The 22,872-nt window shown below is 37.8% G+C and overlaps 1 protein-coding gene across 6 annotated transcripts in view; it reads left to right on the top strand.

Annotated features, from left to right (window-relative positions):
* VPS13B (vacuolar protein sorting 13 homolog B) overlaps positions 1-22,872 on the top strand; it is a 427,169-nt gene that overhangs the window by 316,270 nt on the left and 88,027 nt on the right. For all 6 annotated transcript variants that reach the window (XM_071554088.1, XM_071554086.1, XM_071554089.1 and 3 more), the window contains exons 35-36: positions 3,616-3,753; positions 16,157-16,564. In XM_071554088.1, coding sequence (XP_071410189.1) covers positions 3,616-3,753; positions 16,157-16,564 — 546 coding nt within the window. The remainder of the gene's footprint in view (positions 1-3,615; positions 3,754-16,156; positions 16,565-22,872) is intronic.

Here is a 22,872-nt window from a genome sequence, read left to right as displayed (position 1 = left end):
GTTAGCGAAAGACTAAGGGGATAGCACGTGAAATCAAAACCTTACATATTCAAATCGAGTTTAGGAAGATACTTCATCACCTGAAGTTTGGAGCTGAGGTCTGGATCTTAGCAAGGCTAGAAGTGGCTTTGATGTTTTGGTAAATTCAAAAGTAGCCAGAATGGGGTTTTATTTATTTTTTTTTTAACGGGGAATGAGGAAGGTGAATGTTGACCTCTTCTCAGTCTTGCAGATTTTAAATTACAGTCTTGTAATTTAAAATCTTGTCCATCCATAATGATTGTCTCATCATTTTTCTTTTGCTGCCACAGACAAATTTTTCACATGGTGTAGAGGATAGAATTTCTGGCCGTCTTCACCACTCCTCACTTCTCGAGGCTCTTTTCTCTCTCTTGGCTTGCTGTGGAGTAATTCTAGCCTCTTCCTTTACTTATATATGCATCCCTGGGGTCTTCTCCAGCATTTTCTTTATACAAATAACTGCAAATTTAAGTGTTGATTTTTGGGAGAATCATAGAAAATGGAAATGGAAATGACTTATTATAATACATTATTCAGACCAGTTCCCTGCTGATACATAATTGTTCCCTATTGTATATTTTACAGTGTTCTGTCAAGTGTATTTTTAAACATTCTGAGCATTTCCATCATTTCCTTGAGGGACAAGAGTCCTTTTAACAGCTCTCCTCATCATGAATTCCTCACTTTTCATCCTAAAATTTCTTTTTTTCATTCAATTGCTTCTCTGGCATTTCTTATGCCCTTGGTATAGAGATTGATTGACTGATACTGTTTTATTCCTTTGGTGATCCTTGATCCTGTGAAAATGCATGTGCTGTTTTCTACAGTCTTTTGACCTTTGACGGAAATGTATTTTTCTTACCCAGATACATTTTATTTGGAACTCCCCTCAAGCGTTTGACACACAACAGCATAGTGAGTTCTGAAATCTCTGAGTTTTAGTTTTCTTATCATTATGTAAAAACGTATTTATTTATTGATTTCTGGTGTATTTGGCTGTACAATCAGGTCTGTTCCCCCCCCCTTCCCAACTGACCATACGCGCTGGGCTTGGAAGCTCAGACTAGTTCTTTGCTTGGCCCTTTGAGGTTATTACATCTGATGCAGAATTGTGCCAACACTCCTGCTTCCAGAATTAGCTCAGTTTCACTTCAAAAAAAAAACTCTTGAACTCCTAAGACCAGTGCTGGGGTAAAAGTGGTGTATTTTGTTGGGCTAGAGCTAATTTTTTGCACTGAGGTTTCTTCATGTTCTGTTCCTAATACATAAATGCCGGAGTCTTTGTCATCATTCACGCATCCCAGTCCTGCAGTGCCCCAAGTAATGAAAAGGCGACAGTTCTGTGCTCCTTGGAGACAGGAGAGAGCAAAACAGCCTCCTGAGAGTCTCGTGGCTCCTTGATTTTCTGACTCTGCTTGCGTGCTGCACTTCCCAGTGCCCTGAGGGTAGTGTTTGTGTAGTTAATGTATTAGGCCATGCAAGGATTTTCTGCTGTGTAAGTTCTTTTCATCTGAGATATTTTCATCTTTAAAGAGCTACAACTTTGAAATAATTATTAGGTATTTTATAACATAAACACATCTTAGGATAATAAGGCTACCTGTAAATGTATTCTTCAAAAGTAATATTCAACTAAATTTAGTGGGTTTCCTGAAAAGCCAGTGGATGATAGAGGTTGCTCTATACAGTATGTGATGATATCTTTCAGAAATGAGACAAAATAATGAAATACTGAAACATTTTGCCCCATATTGGTACACCTAAATATTTATATTAATTGTTCTGAAGGAACAGTAACTTAGAGATCAATTTAATTGCTTCAGTGATGTTCATTGAACAATATTCAGTTATATTTACAATGCTTTACATGATATTTTCTGAAAAACTCTAAAATATTAATTGTTTATGATGATTTAATAGCAAAAACAGAATATTATTTTATAGATCCAAGTCAGAGATAATAGCCTTGTTTAGAACAGCTGCAAATCTGTTTTTTGGAACAAGTGTGTGCCTTTGGTGGTAAAGAGGTTCATGATGATGTTGTCATTGTTGTTGTTGTTATTATTATTGTTGTTGTTGTTATTATTATTATTATTATTATTATTATTATTATTATTATTATTATTATTATTATTATTATTATTATTTTCGGTGTACTAGACAAAGACCAGACACAACAAGATGTTCCCTGAAGCACTTACTATTGAAAAGGGAATGTGCCACATCATTCTGGTTATTGTAATTAGAGGAAAGGGTTAAGAACCAGAAAAATGTAGAAATCCTCACAGAAAATATACAGATCTGTTGTATGCAGTGACAGCTCTTAAATATCTGTTGAGAGCTGACTTCATAAAAGTATAGCAGGAATAAAGGGAAGGAAAGGCTGTAATGTATATGCCATGCAGTACAAACACTGGTGTAAAGTCATTGCCTGAAAATTGCTCAAATAAAAACAGAAGAATGTGCTAAACTTTTGATCTTTTCCATATAGATCTAAAGTCATGATCAATTGGTTTCAGTAGGTTCTTTGAAATCACATAAGGGTTCATGTGTGCCAAGTTTTATAGGAATCACATGATAAGGTCAAGAAACACAAATTCCAGAGCTGACTTTATATACCCAATTCACATATGACCGTGATACCATGATGCCATATGTTGACTATAACAGTGAATATGTAAATACTGTTCTTGAAAGGAATTCATTCAGTAAAACTGAAAGCAATTATAGCAGTTTTTAATTGACTGGAAAAATGAGAAAATAGCATCAAGAAAATCTCCTTAATTTGTTAAGGATGAGACAAATATTCAAAAATTAACACAGCAGTCTTGATAATAAAGAAGATTTGATTATTTAGAATTTAAGGTCTGTGCCACAATTGAGTACTCTTATAATGAAGGTCACAAGTCCCTAAAGAATAAAAAGCCTTTTACACTACTGTTTTTGCCATTTGTAATACATGGAAAATGAAAACAAGAATAGCACTTGGATGGATTTAATTTTAATGTACTACTGTAATGTTACAGACTTATCAAAGGAACACAACTCAATGTAGTGTGCAAGAATATCTACTGATCAGCTATTGAGTGAAACTCCAAAGGGAATGATAACTCCACTGTTGTCATGCTCTGTTCCTGAGATCTCGTAGCATTCTGATCTCTTCACCTTTATAATTTACTTTTCCATTGCTATTTTCTCTACCTAGAAATGACATAAAATGTAGAAGCAGCAGATTTTGAGCACAGATTATTTTGTAAGGATTACATAAGTGTCATTAATGCATCATTAATTACAGTTAAAGTTGCTATTTAAAGTCATCTTGGGGTAACTGATGTGTTTTACTCACAGTTCTGCAGGTTTTCCAAATTTTTGTATAATTAGAACTCTGCATTCTTGCTCTGTGCGCCTGCATTATTCTACATATGCATCTATCTGTAGGCACAAATGCTGTGTATACCAGTCCTATTAGGTTTAGTATTTATCATAGTACATTTTATAATTCTTGAATGTTTTTAATCAATTTTCTATGTAGCATGTTGTTATGTATCATATTCCTGGAATAACATTAATGACTATGGTGATTATAATCTGTAGATCCTGGGAAGACTCTACCGGAAGCTCTGGATTATTGCAAGATTTGGTTGCAGACAGTAGCAGGAGAGGTAGATGCTAAAAGTGGTATTCCACCTCCTCTTATCACTGTGCAAATTAAAGACTTCCTTAATGGACCAGGTAAGCATTGCATTTCAATCTTTCTTTTCTAATATAATCTGTTTGTAAATATGCACACATAGACACACATACTATACAGGTATATAAAGGAGGGAGAGGGACTTAGAAGTCAGGAACAAAGTCTTAACTTTGAGAGAGGTGAGGCACTGAAACAGTTGTGAATGCCATTTCTGGAAGTGTTCATGGCCAGGTTGGATGGGGCCCTGAGCAACCTCATTTCTGTATGGTGTCCCTGCCCTTGACAGGGGAGTTGGAAATAGATGATCCTGAAGGTCTCTTTCAACTCTGTCTATTCTGTGATTCAATGGTATTAGATAATCAGAAAAGTGTTGTATTCCTTGCTCATGAATGTGAAATTTTCCTCCAGCAATTACCCTGAACTGAAGTGAAAATTGAGGAGTGGGCAGTCCTGAACCAGTCATTGGTTTAAGGTCTAATTATTAATTTTCTTCCCACAGTAAATTTAGAAGGGCTGAGGTTGGCAGATTCCCTGAATTTTTACCTGCTTTTAGTCCTAGAACAACAGAAATATTTTGCAGTTATGCTTAGAGAAGATGACTTCTATAACATTTCTGAAGATTGTTATAAGGGTTCTTTGTAATCTGGATACCTGGGATTGAAAATTTCAGTCATCTAAAGGGTTGATACTGTAAAATTTAAAAAATAGTGATATTGTATTTCTTTAAGTAATATAAATGGTGTAGTATAAAGGATTTGTTAACATTTACATAACATAATGTGACTTGAAGTTCCACTCCTAGAGTGTCAGAAACTCCTGCAAATTGAAGTATGTCATCCATTCTCATTTTGTGAATGATGTATTTCTAGCTACGTTACAATGTAAAACAATTGAGCTTACATTAAAAGTTAGAAAATCTGTATGCCTGTGCCATCATAATTATTTTCTCATATGCATATTTGTTATAATTTGTTGAATTAACTAATTTTTTTACCCTGAATATTCTTCCTTCGCTCAGCACACAGAGTCAGCTCTTCAGTACTGGGTTTTCCTGTCCAATTCAGATACCTATTCATACAGTCTTAGAGCACTGTCTACACCTGGATCTACTGCTGAATTACTTATTTCCACTGCATTGCCAACTGCTATAGGATCTGAGCACTGTGGAAATAATAATTTACCTGCACAACCCTCACATGGGCAATGGAATACTGTGTCCTCACCATTTCACAGAAGGCAACTGCCCCACAGGGATGTTAAAGTTTTTGTCATTATATTAAGGTTATCAATTTAACACAAACAATCTAATTTTCCAAGGTACTTAAATATAGAATCTGATGCTAGAAACATATTGTCTGTGGGTGAGCAGTAAGTACTTTTGAATATTGGAGCTCAGAACATCAAAGTGAACAACCAGTGAATGACACATATATTTGCCCCCAACTATAAACACTGTGGTTAAGTAGTTTGAAAAACAATTTTTTGCACAGAGGCAGGAGTCTCAAGGAAAGAACAAAGTTTGTGAACAACCTCATCATTGCCCTTTTTGCTTTTCCATAATGTCTTAAAGGCATTGTTTTAAGAGATTTTTTAAACCCACTTGACAATGCAGAGGTTTTGTTATATTGATCCCTATTTGGCTTCAGTAATAGGCCTTTGAACCTTCAGACCTACTGCATGTTCTACTTCTACTACCATTTGAAATAAAAAAGGACTAATTGATAGTAATGGTAGGTATTCATTTTAATCAGGTACGGCACAAGAAAGGTAAAGACACCTACTATCAGAGGCCTTTTGGTCACTGCTGTCAGATTGGTTTGCTTTTATCCTTCTGCCCCTGCTTCTTTTGTGTCCTCTCTCCCCAGATTTGGCAGATTTCCATAATTCCCAGACGCTTCCTCTGTGCATTCCCCTTTTCTCAGCGTTCTCACTGTAGTTTCCTGGCACAGCCTTTGATTTATTACACACCTGAAGGTGTTTCCCTGATGCTGTCCTTCCAGCAGGACAGACTTCCAACTGAACTGGGAAACATGGAAGTTGGTACCAGCTTGCAAAGGGTATATTTATCAGCAGTGTAAGTGTCCACCCCAATCTCAACAGCTCAGTCGTATCTTGCGTCATTGTTAAATCTCTCCCCTCCACCGTGCTTGGCTAAATAGGGAACTGAAAAACCATAGATTAATGCATCATAACCTTCAGTCTCTTTATTCTCACAAAGCATTTAAAACTTCAGAGATTTCTTACAGGATCTATTCTTAGTCAAAAGGCATTTTTTATCATCTTTTTGCTGCTAATTGGAACTATCATTACATGTGAGTCAACTGTAATTACTCTGAATTTTAATGAAGTGTTTTGCCAGTGTAATATAAAAATCCAGCTCTGCATTCCCCTTACAGAGCCATTACCACTATGAGATCCTCTTCAGTAAACTAACCTTTACCAGGAAGCCTTCCTTGGGGGATGGAAGTTCCATTGGATGAGTAATGGAAGGCTCATTCTGCCTGTGATTGCATCAGAACAGCACATGCAAAGAGTTATGAGAGCTTGACAGCTCCTCAGCAGGCTACTGGAAAATGAGTTACTAACTCTCCTGGGGGACAAGAAGTCCCCTAACCACAGCTTCTTCCAGGGTGAGGTAGCTTGGCTGTCAGCAGGCCTGGAGAAAGTGTTACACTACCAGATCCTAACTCAGCTGGTAGTTGTTCATTGAGGAGAAGAACCTCAGCAAGACCCCCAAGAGCTCTTGCAGAGTCAACAGACAATAATTTGTGATGGGAGACAGCTAATAAATTGAATAAATAAAAGCACTGCTGGAGTACAGTTATGTTGCAGGCCTTGAAGGCTGTTCTTTTTTGGTGACTTATTTGGCAAAAAATGTTGCTACTAAGTGACCTATTTCTAATTATGTAGTGTTTTCATATTCACTTATGTACGTGTTTTTATAACTGCAGTAAGTAAATTGCTGCAATACATTGGATGTACTAGTAGCTGCTACCTGTTGAATACAGCTAATCAGCTGTTCTGAAAAGTTAGCACCTTTTTGAAATCTGGTGTAGCAGTTGGGATAACTGCACAGTTTAAGTGTTCAAGTTCAGTGTTTAATTGTAATGCCATTTCTCTTTCAAAATAGATTCTTGGTGTGCTGAGATTAAATTTCAAATATAGCAATCAAACATGCCTATGTTTTATAATGCAAACTACTATCAAGCAGTTAACAGAAAAAAAATCTGCAAGTGGTTCCCAGTGTTTGCTGTGTTAGATAAAACCAGTACTGCTTGCAAATGGTTTGTCAGCTGAAGTAGATAAGTAGATAGTGTTCCCCAGAAAACTCGTATGGCTTCACCACACAGGAAACCAGGTTGTCAGTCTACATTAGCTCGGAGATCAAAAAACTACAGCAAGTAGCTAAACTTGGAAACCACTAATTAAATGAGAATAACAGGATACATTAATGCACTTCTTGCCACATGAGTTGATTATTTTGTACATTTTTGGCAACTAAAGAAAAATTATATTTCTTCCAGATTTAAGGTAATAGGATCCTAGGAGAAATAAGCATTCATCATCAGGCCTGTGGGAACAGACCTCAGCTTTAACCCCATGATGTATTAAAGGACTATTCTTTCTCTTTTTACAGAAACTAATTATTTAGAATTTTTTAAATTCCATTTACATCAGTTTACATGACTCTCTCTCTTTTATATTCAGTCTGTTACTGGATTGTATGTCTAATTCTTCTCTAATACATTAAATGAAGTATTTATTGCATCACCATTACATATAATTCATTAGGCGAGAAACAAATATGACCATCTTATTTTAATAGCTTTTGAAAAATTATTCCCTTTACCTTCTAGTGCTTTCTCTGGATTCTTTTTTTTAATCACCTCTCTTAGCTATAAAAGCTGTCTCTTTCTGCATGTGTAGTCTTTCTGCATGCAAATGATACAAAATATGTTTATGAAGTACAACTTCATAAGAATTGCCTTAAAATACTTACACAAAATACAGTGGTTTATACTGAAGTCCTCTTCTCCCAGCAGTTTCTTGGGAAGGTGTTGGGTTAGGTGTGAAATAACTGAGGTCCTTGGTAACTCAGCTTTATAAATAATTTGTGCAGCAGAAACTATCCAGCCAAACTAAAGAATGCCATGTCCCCCTAAAGGATAAAATGGGAACTGGGGGCACTTGGGGTGTTGCCCTTTCCTGGCAGTCCCTCCACACAGAGCTGGGGCACCAGGAGTGGCACTGTGTGGATCTGGGGATCAGAATTGCACCCTGGTACTCGCTCCCTTTTCCCCCGCTGTTTGTAGAGCCAACAATTGTATCCATTACCAAGGTCAGTGGTGTGGAGAAACCTGGAAAATAGCAGCTACCAGAAACCCAACTAGAATAATGTCTCCAGCAGGTGATAGATTAGTTGGAACAAATTGGAACCATTGCACTTCAGCAATCCTGGTTTCTTTCAAGCTGTTTTAAAAATGTCGTCATTTTAATACACAATATCAGCCCCGCGGAACAGTCCACAGCAGGTTAATTTGAATCATATGATGTATCACTGCCCTCAGCTGACATGAGCTCCGTTCCATGTGTGAAGCCATAATAAATCCATTCCCAACCGAGGCAAATTCCCTGTGAGAAGGTGAACTAATCCAGGCCTCACACTGGCATGTTAGCCCTCCGTAATTGAAAGCAGGGCCACCTGTTCCCAGCACAGTTAGCCTATAGAGAGAAAATTAGCATTAGATCAGATACTTAATATATTGAAAAATCATTCATACTACTTGCAAGTTCAGCTGTGGGCTGCTTAGCATGACATCATATATAAACCTAGGAATGTGCCCACTTGATCCCAGTTTAACAGTTTTGTTAACCATGGTGTTTGTTAACTTTGAAAGGAGAATTTTTTGATTTAATGAGAGCTGACACGTGAGAAGGGGAACTAGCCAGGGTGCAGACTTTTCTAATTAACTCTGGGTCATTTGCAAAACTTTTGAGCTTTCTAGTAGTTTTTTTTTCCCCTTTGCTCTTTTACAAACAAGTTTTTAAAGCACTGACACTGTAGCCATGAAATTATATTTATTTGATTAAGAGGGCAAAGAGAAATATTCCAAACAGGTGTACTAGCCTGTAGGTATTGCTTTGGATTTGGCACATCTATTGTCTGTAGTATCAGTGTAATAATGAGTAAAATTATCAAAGTACCTTTCTAAAAGTAGTGTCTACAACACTTACTTTAAATTTAGTTTCTTAAATGCCTCCTAAGTACTGAAAATGAAAACTGCACACTGAAGCCATGTGGATAAGTTGATGAATATTTTTGGAGATCTTTTTCAGTGTATTGACATTCTTTTAAAACTTATTTCAAACATTTTCTTAATTTTCTGAAACGTTTTTTTTTAAATGTGTCTTAATACATAAGCAGAAAACAGAGTCAGTATTTATGGGTTCTTTTCTTTTCCACAAACGTGCTCCATGACCTGGAGCAATTTATTTTGTCTCACTGTCTTGTGCTTCATCTTCCCTGACTCTGTTGAGAGAGTTAGTGTTTCCCTCAGCTAGGGTTTTCCTTTCATGACAGTGCCTCCCAATGCCCCCATTACAGTTTTTGGCCTCACCACCCAGCCCTTGACACACTTCTGTCCTGTATTTGGTGGCTGCACAGTTGCTTAATTTCAGTCAGCATCTCATGAATAACAGTAACTCTCTGTTGTTTATTAATGGTATCTTTGGTGTTCTTGACCTACAACAATTTATTTTGGTTTGTGACAATTAAAAAAAACTATTAGAATTGCTTCACTCTGAGCCTTGTCTGGGATCTCAGACCCAGGCACTGGCTGGCCAGAGCTGTTAGTGTCTCAGTGTCACCTTTGTGTACTGTCAGTGCCATACCAGGTCATGGACGTGGTGGTGTTACCGCGGGGGAGCACTGGGCACGGCTCGAGCAGATTCAGCTCTCTGAAGGCTGTAGTTTGCCATACTGGCCTTAGAGAGCTGCCTCTGTGGGTCTGCGTCATGTGGATGGCAGTAGGTAGGAATACTTAGCAGTGACTACCAGCCTCTTCCAGACTAATTGGCATCTGTCTCACAGAAGCAGAATGCACGATGGACTGCAGATGGCCTCTGAAGCCTTGTCTCAAGTTTCTTTCTCCTTTTCCCTTGATCCAAATTGGGAATGATGAATTAGAGGATAAAAACAATTCATTTGGATTCTTCGTGCTTTTCAATTTCTCTTAATTTGTCTCTCTTTTGATGCCTGACCAGAGACAATTGAGAACAGTACAGCTAGTCTTTTCTTTACATGTCTCTTTCCTATTTTTATAAATTTAATTTTTGCAATTCAGCCGTTACCCTGTTGCTGAAGGGCCACCCTGACTCCAAATCAGAATCAGGGCTCAAGGTTACCTTTACCTTCCTCAGATTTCCTTTGTTTAAGCTCCCTACATCAGGATGGGTGGCTTAGAGAGAAAGAGTCACTGCTGGTAAAATGTTTCATGCCTCGTCTGCTCCTCTCCTGTTTGGGACTAGGAAATTCAATTGTCCTACGAGTTTAGGACAAATAGCATTTTATTCTACAGGAGTATTATATATTAAGAAGTTTAATATTTTGCAGCCTTCATGGAGTAGAGGTGAGTGAGATCCATGTCCAACCTGAAGGAAAAACACCTGGCCTTTTCTATATTAGCTATTTATTAGTCACTGCCCTGGTCCTGCTGGCCATGCTATTCCTGATACAGGCCAGGATGCCATTGGCCTTCTTGGGCACATTGCTGGCTCATGCTTAGCCCAGGTCCTTTCCCAAAAAGCAGCTTTCCAGCCTGTAGCACTGTATGGGATTATTGTGACCCAAGTGCAGGACTCACACTTTGGGTTTTGAACCTCATAGCCTTGGCCTTGGCCCATCAATTCAGCCTGTTCAGATCCAGCTTACAAGTAATTTTCATGGAGTTTACTTTCTGGTATTTAAGACTAAGAATATACTATGGTAGTTTATTAGTCATAGAAATAGTAACATTGCGTACATTAAGTTATGGTATATATTAGAGTAAGCCCTCTGACTTCAGTAAGAGCTGGGATTTATCTAAAGCAACCTGCTAGGAGCTCTGTTATTTTTGTGTTGCTTATTAATCCTTAGCCCACTGAATAAAAAGTCCTTTTGAGTAATATCATTTTCCCAATTTCATAGGTTAAAATTGTATCTTAATACAAATCTGAATGTTTTGGAGAACAAGGGTAAAATACTCATAACCCTGAAATTTTTTATCTGAAGCTCTAAGTAATAAAATGACAAAGAAAGAAATTGTTTTAGACAGAAATTTCAGAGTGCTGCTCATAGGTTTTCTTTTATAGATGTTATGATTTAGTTCAAACAGACCATATTGAATCCATTGGGTTTTTTGTAATAGATTTCAAAATACATAATAAATGTAAGTAATATGATGACTAATGGGTCAAGTGAAGTTGGAACTTTTTAAATGAGAAAATAGCTGGAAACAGTTTTCAGGAAACTATTCTAGTTGATTTTTGGTCCCCCACAAGGTGTACATTAACATAGAACTCAGTAGAATCACCTCTGGGACCTGAATTCCCTCTCTGATTTCATTATTCCACAGTGATTCTTTTCCCTTCACTGTTAAGTCATCTCCTGGTGTGGTGGGAGCATATAATAAGTGTAATTTATTTATATTTATCTAATATGCTTTTAACTCAATAGTTATTTCATCATTCTGTTTCCTAGTAGCTGTTCAGAAAGTTGTAACCGCTAATTACAAACTAATAATTGGCATACTTATATTTACTGACCAATCTAAAGAGATGTAGTGAAGAAATTGAGAGAAAGAGCAATTCAGATTCTACATTCAAATGCTATACTGTAAATAAAAGAATTGCTTCGATATCATCTAGTTCAGTTTGATTTAAACATAACAGACATAATTCACTTGAATGTAATCTATTTAGAAACACAGTAATTTTTCTGCTATTTATTTGCTGGAAATAGGTAACACCTAGCCAAAAAGGTTATTGCATCTTAAATCTATAGAAAGCACTGGAGTATAATTTGATAGGCAGTCACTAGCAGGCAAAGGAGAGTCTGATGTAAAAATGGGTTTCGGCAGGTCTCCATGTGGGGCCCTGTGCTTTTCAGCATCTTCATAAATGACTTGGGTGGCAGACTGGAAGAGTCACTAAGCAAGTTTGCAGAGGACACAAAACTCACAGAAGCTGTTGACTCCCTCAGAGGCAGGAAGGCCCTGCAGAGAGACCTCCACAAATTAGAGGACTGAGCAATCACCAACCATATGAACAAGGGAAAGCGTCGGATTCTGCACTGGGAATGGAGCAACCCTGGATGTTCATGCTGACTGGAGAATGAGATGCTGAAAAGCAGTGTTGTGGAAAGGGGCCCGGGGTCCTGGTCACTGGCAAGTTAAATATGAACCAGTAGTGCCCTGGCATCCAGGAGGGCCAACCCTGTCCTGGGGGCCATCAGGCACAGCATCGCCAGCCAACTGAGGGAGGGGATTGTCCCACTCTGCTCTGCACTGGGGCGGCCTCACCTGGAATATTGTGTGCAGTTTTGGGCACCACAATATAAGAAAGATATTAAGCTGTTAGAGAGCATCCAGAGGAGGGCAAGAAGGACGGTGAAAGGACTGAAGGGGAAGCCATATGAGGAGCAGCTGAGGTCATTTGGTTTATTCATCCTGCAGGAGACTGAGGGGAGACCTCACTGAAGTTACAACTTCCTTGTGAGTGGAAGTGGAGGGATGGGCACTGATCTCTCCTCTGTGGTGAGCAGTGACAGGGCCCAAGAGAATGGCCTGAAGTTGTGTCAGGGGAGGTTTAGATTGGATGTTAATAAAAGGTTCTTCACCCAGAGGGTGGTAGGGCACTGAACAGGCTCCCCAGAAAAGTGGTCACAGCACCAAGCCTGGCATTGTTCAAGGAGCATTTGGACAATACTCTCAGGCACATGGTGTGGCTGTTGGGGATGGTCCTGTGTAGGACTGAGCTGGACTTGATGATCCTTGTGGGTCCCTTCCAGCTCAGCATATTCTGTGATTCTGTAATTGAGGAATTAAAAGTGGCTTTGAGCTACTTTTTGCCCTATCCTAATTCTGATGCAATTTTGGACAATTCTAAGTATTACTTGAGTTACAGGAACCTGCATTTTCCTACAGGTGCAGAATCTGCACAGTGTTGTGTGCTCTGCTTCCCAAGGTGTTTAAAATCATCAAAAAAGAATGTTATACTTGGATTTTGCACCCTGGAAATTTTTTTCCAGATGACTCTGGGTGACCTTTAAATTTTAACATCTTTTTTTAACCCATTTTGAGTGACTGGAGAAGCTGCTGAACATCTATCTTAATCAATGGCTGTAAATAGCTCTTGATACTTCATCAGTGTTCACTGTTCTGTCCATCAATTAAATATGTTTTTCTTAGGAGGAATTCTAAAGTTTTTTTTTACAGTGCTCAATATAAAATGTTAAAGAGGTCAAAGACCAAAAATTGCTTGATTATGGGGGTTTTCTGTTTGGGGTTTGGTTTGTTGTTTTGTTTTTTTTAATTCTTTGCCTAAGATGCTAGAGAATCTCTTTACCTAATCTTTCACCAGTTGTAAAAATAACCTGTATCATTATGAGATAGTTAGAATATTTGCAGTGAAGTTTCCAAAGTTATGTTTTCTTCAACTGTGCTTCTGGCTGCCACCACATTCTGTCAGAGCTGATATACTGGATAATAATAACTTCATACAAAACTTTGTCAAGTTATCAGTAATGACAACATTTTTCAGTATGACATGTGCAGTTTCCAAACAGAAAAGATGGAACTCATTTGCATTTCTGTGGTGTCCTGGTGCCTGTGTTTTTATTGCTCTCCTGGAGGACCACAATGTCCAAGAAGGCAGTGATAAAGCACGGGCCTGGGTGCCTTGCATGTTCCACCACTGAGCTGCACCAGTGCCCTGTGTCTTCCCTGCCCTGGCCTGAGGGAGTTCCAGAAAGAACTATTGCCTTTGTGTTCATGTCCTTTCTTATCTTTCTCCATCAGCTTCCTTTCTGTGTTCAGCCCTTGACAGCTTATGTCTAAGCAGTTTTTGGTTTGCAGGGGATTTTGTTGTGTTTTCCTCTTCTGGGCTATGGTGCCATAGGGAAGTATTGGCAGTCAGATGTGCATGAGATGAAGCAGTGAGATGTGAAAGCTCTCACACCAAGCAAAAGGGTCATTTCCTCATTTACTAACTTAGAAATAATTATTTAGCAAAGTCAATATTTGACTCCTTTATTACTACATCACTAAGGGAGAAATTTAAGTTGATAATGCACTTTTTTGTTTAGGGTTTTTAACATTTCACTAGAATAACAACTCTTTTCCATTTGAGTATTGTAGATAAACTAATGTCATGTCACATGGGTCTCTACTTTCTTCATAAATCTCCTCTCTACATTCAGAGGGAGGGGAGGGCCAATGATGTCTGCAGAAGAGACAGGCAAGTCTTGAGGTATTCTTAGTACCAGGAAGGGTGGTGAGTTTTTCCGAAGTGTTAGGACATTTTCCTTCCCATGGCTTTAATAAAAAGATATCAGTACCGAAGTATTTGGAAAAATCTTGCAAGTTGATCATGTGTGGCTTTGGATGCCTAAAAATCTTCATAGAATCATTTAGGCTGGAAAACACCTCTCAAATCATTGAGTCCAACCTTTGATTGGTTACCACCTTCTCAACTAGACCATGGCACTAAGGGCCATGTGCAGTTGTCTCTTAAACACCTGCAGGGATGGCGACTCCACCACCTCCCTGGGCAGCTCTTTCCAATGCTTGACAACCCTTTCTAATCTTTGTTTCTTCTCATGTCCTGGCCTTTCTACTGGGCTCACATGTTCACTAGTGTTTTGCCAGGTCCTAGTTCAGCTTGGAAGGCTTTAAACGCAAACCAAGGCATTTTCAGAAAACCATTAATTAAAACTGTAAGTTACCATTAAAATAGGTTTTTAGTCCAAAATTTCAATTAGCTGTGGCTTGTGGAGCACTGCAGACTTTTTTCTAAGATTGCTTTGGGGTTTTTTTAATTCAGCTATGACAGATCTTTTACAGCCATTTATAAATTTCTCTTACCTTTGTAGAAAAAGTGCCAGATATTTTGGGGGGAAAGTGATCAGAAATGTACTTTGTCATGTGCCTGGAACTCTCTGAAGTCAGTGTAAACCTGTGCTTGAGAGCAGCTCTGAAACTCTGCCCTGCTGTTGGTGTAAAAATTTACCTAAAGAATAGGAGAATCAAGCTCATCAGTTTGCATCAGCATTAAGAGTAGAATGTGATCCTGGACAACTTGAAACTTACTTTTGATGAAATATTCATTAATCTGTGTAAAACCTTCAACAAACAGTATTTCCTGTATATATTTATAATGAAACTTGAAACTAAGTAGCGCTGTTTGAACATTTAATCTAGTTTAGATATTTACACAGAATTTTAATCACTTTTGGTTCTTGGGGATGGGGCACTGGGAATCAAAAAGCAAAGGGGAAAACAAACTTTCCCCCTTGACCACAGTAGCCATCACATTACTGGATGAAAGCTGAATTTGAAATGAAAACTCCTAACAACTACGTTATAGCTGATTTCCGTAAAGAAGTGTTATGTACTGATATAAAGGTGCATTGCAGCACAGAAATAAGTTTCAGCCTTCCTAAAATCCTGATTCCCATCTGTGAAATAATCTTGATAATTGCTACATCTCAGCTACTAACACTGTTGGCAGTTTTGTTCATATTACTTGTGATTTCTAAAAATTCTGTGAGACTTTTAGCAGTCTGGGAAGTACCAAAATCCTTTACTAAGGAGACCAAAAAAAAATCTAAAAAGTTAAGTTATTCCAATCTCCCTGGAAAACAAAGACATCTAAACATACCTCAGTTTTTTATTTCAGATTTCATCTTGAAAATGCCTTGAAGAATGCTGCGTATGAGCTGTGTAGGAAACAACAGAATAGCCATGTTATTCACTCATTTAAATGTGTTGAAAATGTTCACTATTGGCTTTGGAGTTTAGTCAAATAGTTCTATTGGATGTAAAACTCAAGAGGATGCGAAGTATATTTTCATTCTGACACAAAAGAACTAATGTATCTGCCCTCCTACACACTCAAATAAAGTGTGTCTTTCAGATAGCTGCAGTGATTCCTGGGAGGAAACAGGGAAATACAATCCACATTTTGCCATGTTTCTTACTTTAAAACTGTATATGGTGAAAGTTGCTTATAGAAGTGTTTATGATATTTTTAAAATATTGTTATGTTTAACATTGATTCAGTGCATTTAATGAAACATGATGGAAATATGGTGGCAAAGTTATCTCCACTAAATGCCTAATATTTGTACATTTCTTAAATAATTGCATTGTAGCTTCTCATATTTCTTTCTCCAATTCTCCCCTACAGCTGACATAAATGTGGACATTTCAAAACCTTTGAAAGCAAATCTCAGTTTTGCCAGACTTGATCAAATAAACCAGTTTTTGAAGAAAATCACAACCACAAATGATGGTGAGCTCAGGAAGGAGTCTATTCCATCAGCCGGCATTATTCCAGATGAGGATGTCTCTTTGATATCCCAACACCCTAGTACAAAGGATTTTCTACCTGCAGTGCACAGCAACTCTGTACAGAAGTCTTCAGTACAAGAAAACTTGTTGCAAGCCCTTTCCTGCTTCCAAAAAGTGTCCCTTCATACCGTCCAGATGGTTGTTTTGATGGAAACCATCCCACATCCCAGTAAACCTTGTTTGTTGGTCTCTTTATCAAGCCTCAGTGGGAGCCTGAATATTAAAAGTGGACATAAACCTGCAGGTAAGATTTTTTTCAGGTTGGAAGTGCTACTGGTTTGTCAAAGTGGTGGTCCAGTAACCATTTCAAAGTGTGGGGCATTGCAGGGAGCTGCTCTAGCTAACACCATAAATCTGCAACAGAAAACAGCAAATCCCTCCTAGACTCCATTGCCTGAGTTTTCCTTTCACTGAGGCAGCACCCAGGAGTGATTAATTTTGTAGCATATATCCCCTAGTTTGAAATTACTGAATTATTGATGGAATTCTGGCTTAAATGGTAGTCATGAGAACTGCTATTCCAGTATTCAGATAATTTAGCACATACTTCAAAGGGCAATATTTTGACAGTTTTCACTCCATAACTTCATTTTTTGTTAGTCTGTTAAAAAAAATAATAATTATTCAGACCTCTGACATGTGCTACTATGTAAATATTGGGTCATACTGTTACTCTCCGACAGGGTTATGAAGTTTTCAGTTTTTATGTTTCCTCTGCACACCTGAGAGTCACTTGGGGAAAACAGGCACTCCAACCCCATTACTGCAGAACCATAAAGAGACTTTACACCTCAGGTACAACTAAGCAGATACCAGAGATTCATTTAAAATGAAGGTATTTTGAGTGTCTTTGTAAATTCTTTTATCAGTCTTTTAGTAAATAGTAAGATGGTACATTTCCATGATGTCAAGATGAGCCAGATGTGGGTAGTTGGCAGAGTAGCTTGTGAGGTAAAAGGGTCTGCAGCTGAGAGAAGCAAGTTGTTGGCCAAGCAAGGTGGTGATTTATTTCTTTTCCCTCAGAAATGTTTCTCCTCAGGCCAGCAAGTTTCAGTGCTTCTTTATTGTTTTAAAAGTTAAAAATGAAAAATTTAAGGTTCATAGGACATGAAAGCCTGTCAAAGTGCTGAGGCCTGAAAGTTGTGATTTATCCATAAATAAAGAGCAGTGCCGGCAGGAACAGAGCCTGTGTTCCCACACTTTTCCAATCAGATCACAACCCTAGTACAGAAGGCACTGCAACTGAGTAAAAGAGCTTTCTAATGTGCTTTAAATAGTTTTAGTTTTCTTTCTGTGTAATAATCCTCTTTCCTACCATTTGTACATTGTCAGTCCCATGGTACATTATGGTGATCATGCTCCGATGTATCAGAGCTGCGCCACTCCGGCACTGTACAGCAATTTGGCAAACTCAGCGCTCTGTATCACTTACCCTGGGGTTTTTCATCCTCCCAGAAGAAGGACGTACCTTGCCTTGCATGTTAAGTCTCACAAACAGTCTGCTATGAAGTTCTGTTCCTTAATTCTTCTGGCAGTCTGAGGAAACCAATCTTTATTTTCCACATGACAAGCTATACATGAATCTTCGGTATGGTCAGAGTTTGGCAGGCATTGTTCAGCAAAGCTGAATCTAATGAAAATGGACATTAGTTGTTCTGTATAAAGAACACTCATAACCAGACAATTAGCAAACATCAACAGACTCTCTGCACACTTAAAGTTGCCTTATCTCTGCTTTGTAAAAATACGTGCACGAGGTTTTGCATGCTGTTCTGATAGTGCTGTAAATTCATTTCAACTTTTAATAAGAGCAAAAGGCACACTTCCATAAAACTGACTGAAATTGTCAAAAAGTCTTTTAAGAAGTTGCTTGGATTTTTATTTACAATTTTTTATCTGAATTTGAAGTGCTGAGAGGAACAAAAATGAAGATTAGAACTTGAGGAAAGAAGACAAAATACTCGGTGTGGGGGAAACAATACTATAATCTTGTGTTAAAAACACTTTAGAAGAATACCACAGTTACTAACTAGATTGGTTTTATTATTACAAAGACATGCAAACTAACTCAATTTTAGTAGTAGCTGTGTCTTGAGACAAAGGAGTATTTAAACGTCTCAGTTCTTTACTACTTTTCTTTTTACAAACGGTTTTATAGATACACCTTTTGAGCTGAACAGGGTTAATGTCAGATTTTTTTTTAATAGAATGAAACTAATACGCGAATACTTCCCCATGTCTTTGATTTTACAGTCAAGTAACTATTGTGACCATCTGCAGCAGCTGCATTTTACGAATTATTTGCTGAACCAAGCTAAGCGCAATGACAAAAGTAGTCATCTCAGATGTACTGTTAAAACAGAGGAAGAAAAAGGATCACTGCTTGCCTTTTGTACAGTATGGCCATCTGCTGTACAGATGTTATTATATAGAATGACTTCAGATACAATAATTGTAGAAAATTTTCATTAAAACCTCAACAATTTGCACTTGTTTACTTGAATCTGCATAACTCCCCAGTGAGACAACACAATACGTTTGGGGTTTCTTTGGTTCTCACTAGCTTACTCTTTGATCCCTTTTGATGTCCTGACTTTAATAAACATAGTTAAAAACACTGTTCCAAAACATCATGGAAAAAATTACAAAGGAGCAATTACAGCAGTAGAAACTACTCTAATCCCTTACTTATACAAGCTATTTTTAGTGAAATACAGTTTTTTACACATTTTATGTGGTAATGTTTTATAAACAGTGTAAATGACCTCTTTTCCAGATGAGTTTTAATGCAGGAGATGAAGTTGGTTTGTAAGGAGTCATATTTACTAGGAATTATTTAGCTAAAAAACCTTGCAAGACTGTATTGTCAGCATTTTTCCTCCCTTATGGGGGAAAACAAAAGTGCATGACCTTGTGTAATGCTTTGATTTTAATTTTTTTTAGCTGAAATTGAGAAAGAAGCTTGCTATCCAACTTTCTTTTTAATTATCAGTTTTCCCTCTAGACTTTCCTGACTTAATCATGGAAACTAAAGGCATTCTGTTTTCAGTTTTGTTCTTAATTTCTTATGCAAGTAAAAAGTAGCTTCTGAAAAGCCCAGGAGCTAATTAGTTGAATGGTTTCACTGCTAACAAAATAAATTGTAAGAGTTGAACGCTCATATTGCAATTGGATCAAATTAAAACACGTCTGTTTCTGCATATGCTGCTGCACTGCTGTAAAACCCTAGACCTTTGGCCTGTCAGGAGACTTCACTTTTTGGACATTCTTTATGTTTTGATACAACAGTTACTTACAACAACATGGTTACTATTTCTGCTAGAATACTTATGTTCTCCTTTGTACTCCTAGTTAATCCTGAGTATTTGGGTTTTAATAAAATAATACTATGGTAGACTGTGATGCAGAGTATTGGCACCAAAAAAACCCCCAAACAAACCACCACCAAAAAAACACCCACCAAACCAAATCAAAATCCTTTTTTCCAGAAGAAATAGATAATATTAATTTTACTTTAAAAGAGGCTACCAGTATAGTTTTTCTGAAACCCTTAAGGGCAGGAGTTTAAGTGCTACTGATGTTCAATAAAATCGTTATCTGTAGTCACTTTATATTTTGTGGCTTAGAGTTACAAGTAAAAATTTGTACCCGTTTTATACAAGTAAATAACAAACACTTTGATAATTTCTGGCAGCTTACTGTTGATGCAAACCCCAAGTCCAAGAACTATTGTTGGACCTGGGTCAGTGATTTTTGTCCTCTGAAGTACGTGGCATCTTCTACAAAGCATTTAGAGCTCGAGTGCCACGTACCCAGTCAGGTCTGAGGTTGCTTGGAATTATGTGTGAGGTGTGTTGCTCACTCCAGAACTATCACATGCCATTAAAATTGAATAATTTTATAAAGAAATGCTAGAAAATAGAATGTGATTCTAAACATATGGCTGTCAGTTAATTTAGGTGTGGTGTTGAAATCAGCACTCCCTACCTGCCAGAAAAGCAGGTAAGTCAGAGAAGTTGAGGACCATTCTCTCCACAAAGGGAAAGACAGCAAAAAGCCTGGAGACTCTCAGTGGAGCCTTATTTTGCTCTGGCTGGACACAGGAGGGAAGTCTTGTTGTTCAGTGTCTGAAGTGAGTGAGTTATGGACATAAAATATTCCAATAATCATACATAGGATTCCCCAGCCATTCATCGCAATGTAGAGATGATTGTTTTAGCTTATAAATAAGGAGGGGGGGAAATAAACACTAATTGAGCATATGACAATTGCAAGTATTTTTACTAAATCTGAAGATAATTACTTCAGATACTTCACAGAACTATTAGAAATTAAATGCAGATATTTATTGGTATAGAGCAAAGACCAAACTTCATTTTGGAGTTTAGTAACTCTCTCAGGAAAACTCTGCTAAGGCGTTGCCATAGCCTTTGCATGCTGCAGATATGCACATTAGCCCGTTGGGAAATAAAACTTTAAATTAGATATGACTACCTAAAATAATATGCAGCAGTAACAAGCCATTTACAACACCCAGAAGACGTTTGTTACTTTTAGAAAGAAATATAAACTCTTTCCAATACTCAAACAATAGGAAATTAATTCTCTGTCAGTAAAAGCCAGAGGACAAACTAAATATTTAAATGGCCACTGAGGACTGGGGTGGAAGTGCAACTTGTAGACAGTTATACAAATCACTAACAAACCTTAATGAATATTGGGTGTGGGCATCAGGGTCCTGTCAGGTTTGACACTGTGTCCCAAGTAGCTTAAACCCCACACTCAAGCAAAGGTGGAGACCTCATCGGGTCTCTAACATCTGGGATTTTATTTGTCATTTTGGCATATCCTGCAAGCGCAAAAGAAAGAGTAAAAGGGGATTATCCTGACAATGAAATGAGTTACTGAATCTTGTGATAATGAAAAGCAGAAGAATTCTAATTCCTTTCTATAGTCCCTGAAGTGGAGGTGCGTTTATAGTTCTGCAGGAGTATAATGTAGGAGGGAAGAACAGATGGCCTAAAAATCCATGAAACAAGACACCACCTAATCCCAGGACTGAGTACCACTATTAATCCTGGTCAGATTCCCTCCTGATACTTTGTTATAGGGTTCAGAATTGCTACTGATGAACTAGCACATTAACTCGGAGGAGAAAAAAAGATGGAAAAGAAGTTACTTGTGGTTGTTTATTAAAGACAGTGTACACTAATTTTGTAGAACTGAATTTACAGTTCAAGTAGCTCAGCTTTAAAAATATTTCAAATTAAATTTGATTCAGAACAAATATAATTGGGTTGGTAGTCTCTTCAGGTTTTGTGGTGAATTCAGTTACATATTTTTTGACACTGAGATTTTCTTTGTAATGTGGATCCCAGTGCTGTCTGCGGCACTAATAGGGGATACAGTATTTTGATGGAAGTCAACTTTATAGAATGTTTACATTCATGGAAAATATATATAACAGTGAAAACTGGATGTTTTCTTTATACGTTTAATTCTTTCTGTGCTGTTCTCCAGTTCAATCTTCATTTTTTAGTGTGAGATACAGAACACAGAGATAATGCATTTTTACCCAGTCGTAGGGACCAGTTCCTTAAGTTTTTTAAGTTGTTGACATACTGACAAGTTTTTTTCTTTTTCTAAATCAAGAATGTTTTTAATGGAATGAGATCACCAGCTTGCTGCCCAAACAAAAGGTGCAGTTCCACAGGAAATTTAGGTTGCTAGATTGCACATTTCTGCACTGCCTTGTGCTAGCTCAGTTACTCAGGTAGCTGCTCCTTGGGCTGAGTCAGGGCACTGATCTGTGTGGAAACAAAAGCAACTGTAAAGAAAAGTTTCCAGCAAGATTGTCTCCCTCAGCTGGCTCACTGGACAGGTACACTGTAATAACCACGCTGGCACAAAGAGAATTCAGAAAAGTACATAAAGGAGGAAGTGGGAGAAAGGGCTGAAGGGAGAAGAAGATTGGAATGTAAGAGCCTGGACCTGGACTGGCCTTAATCCTCCGGAACCACATCGGCAGAGTGGAGGAAAGCCTGTTCAGTTTGTGTGGCCTGGGAGCGTTTGTCAAGCCTTGGATTTCCACAAGCATAATTCACTGAGTTATAGAGGCCCTAACACCTCAGCTGCTGCCAGGAACTATCTTCAGGATGGTTTATTTATAGAGAAAAGTTACCCTCTAGTTCATCGACTATTTAGTTTACTGAAGCAGTGAAAATCCAGTGAATCAAGTGTAGAGCAGAGAAGGAAGCCACCAAAGCTGTGATCCTAATTCAGCTTTGTGGTGATTATATTGGCCTACATTTTGAGTGACATCCTCTATTTTATAATGCTTTGTTTACTGTGCAACCCTTCACTGTCTGATTTCTCAGTAGTGCTGAGTATTTACATCTTAATAAGTCAGTGACAGTTGTAGGTACCAGCTGTCTCCTGAAAATAAGCAAGTTTTCAACCAACCACCTAAAATGAAGATGTAAAAATGCATAATCTGTTTTAAAATTGAAGAACCTCTCCATGCTCATCTTGGAGTAAGAATGTTGCTTTTCT

The sequence above is a fragment of the Pithys albifrons genome, chromosome 4 (assembly GCF_047495875.1).
Source record: "Pithys albifrons albifrons isolate INPA30051 chromosome 4, PitAlb_v1, whole genome shotgun sequence".
Lineage (NCBI taxonomy): Eukaryota > Metazoa > Chordata > Aves > Passeriformes > Thamnophilidae > Pithys > Pithys albifrons.
Note: the sequence above shows the minus strand (reverse complement) of the source record. Positions and strands in the feature narration are given on the sequence as shown.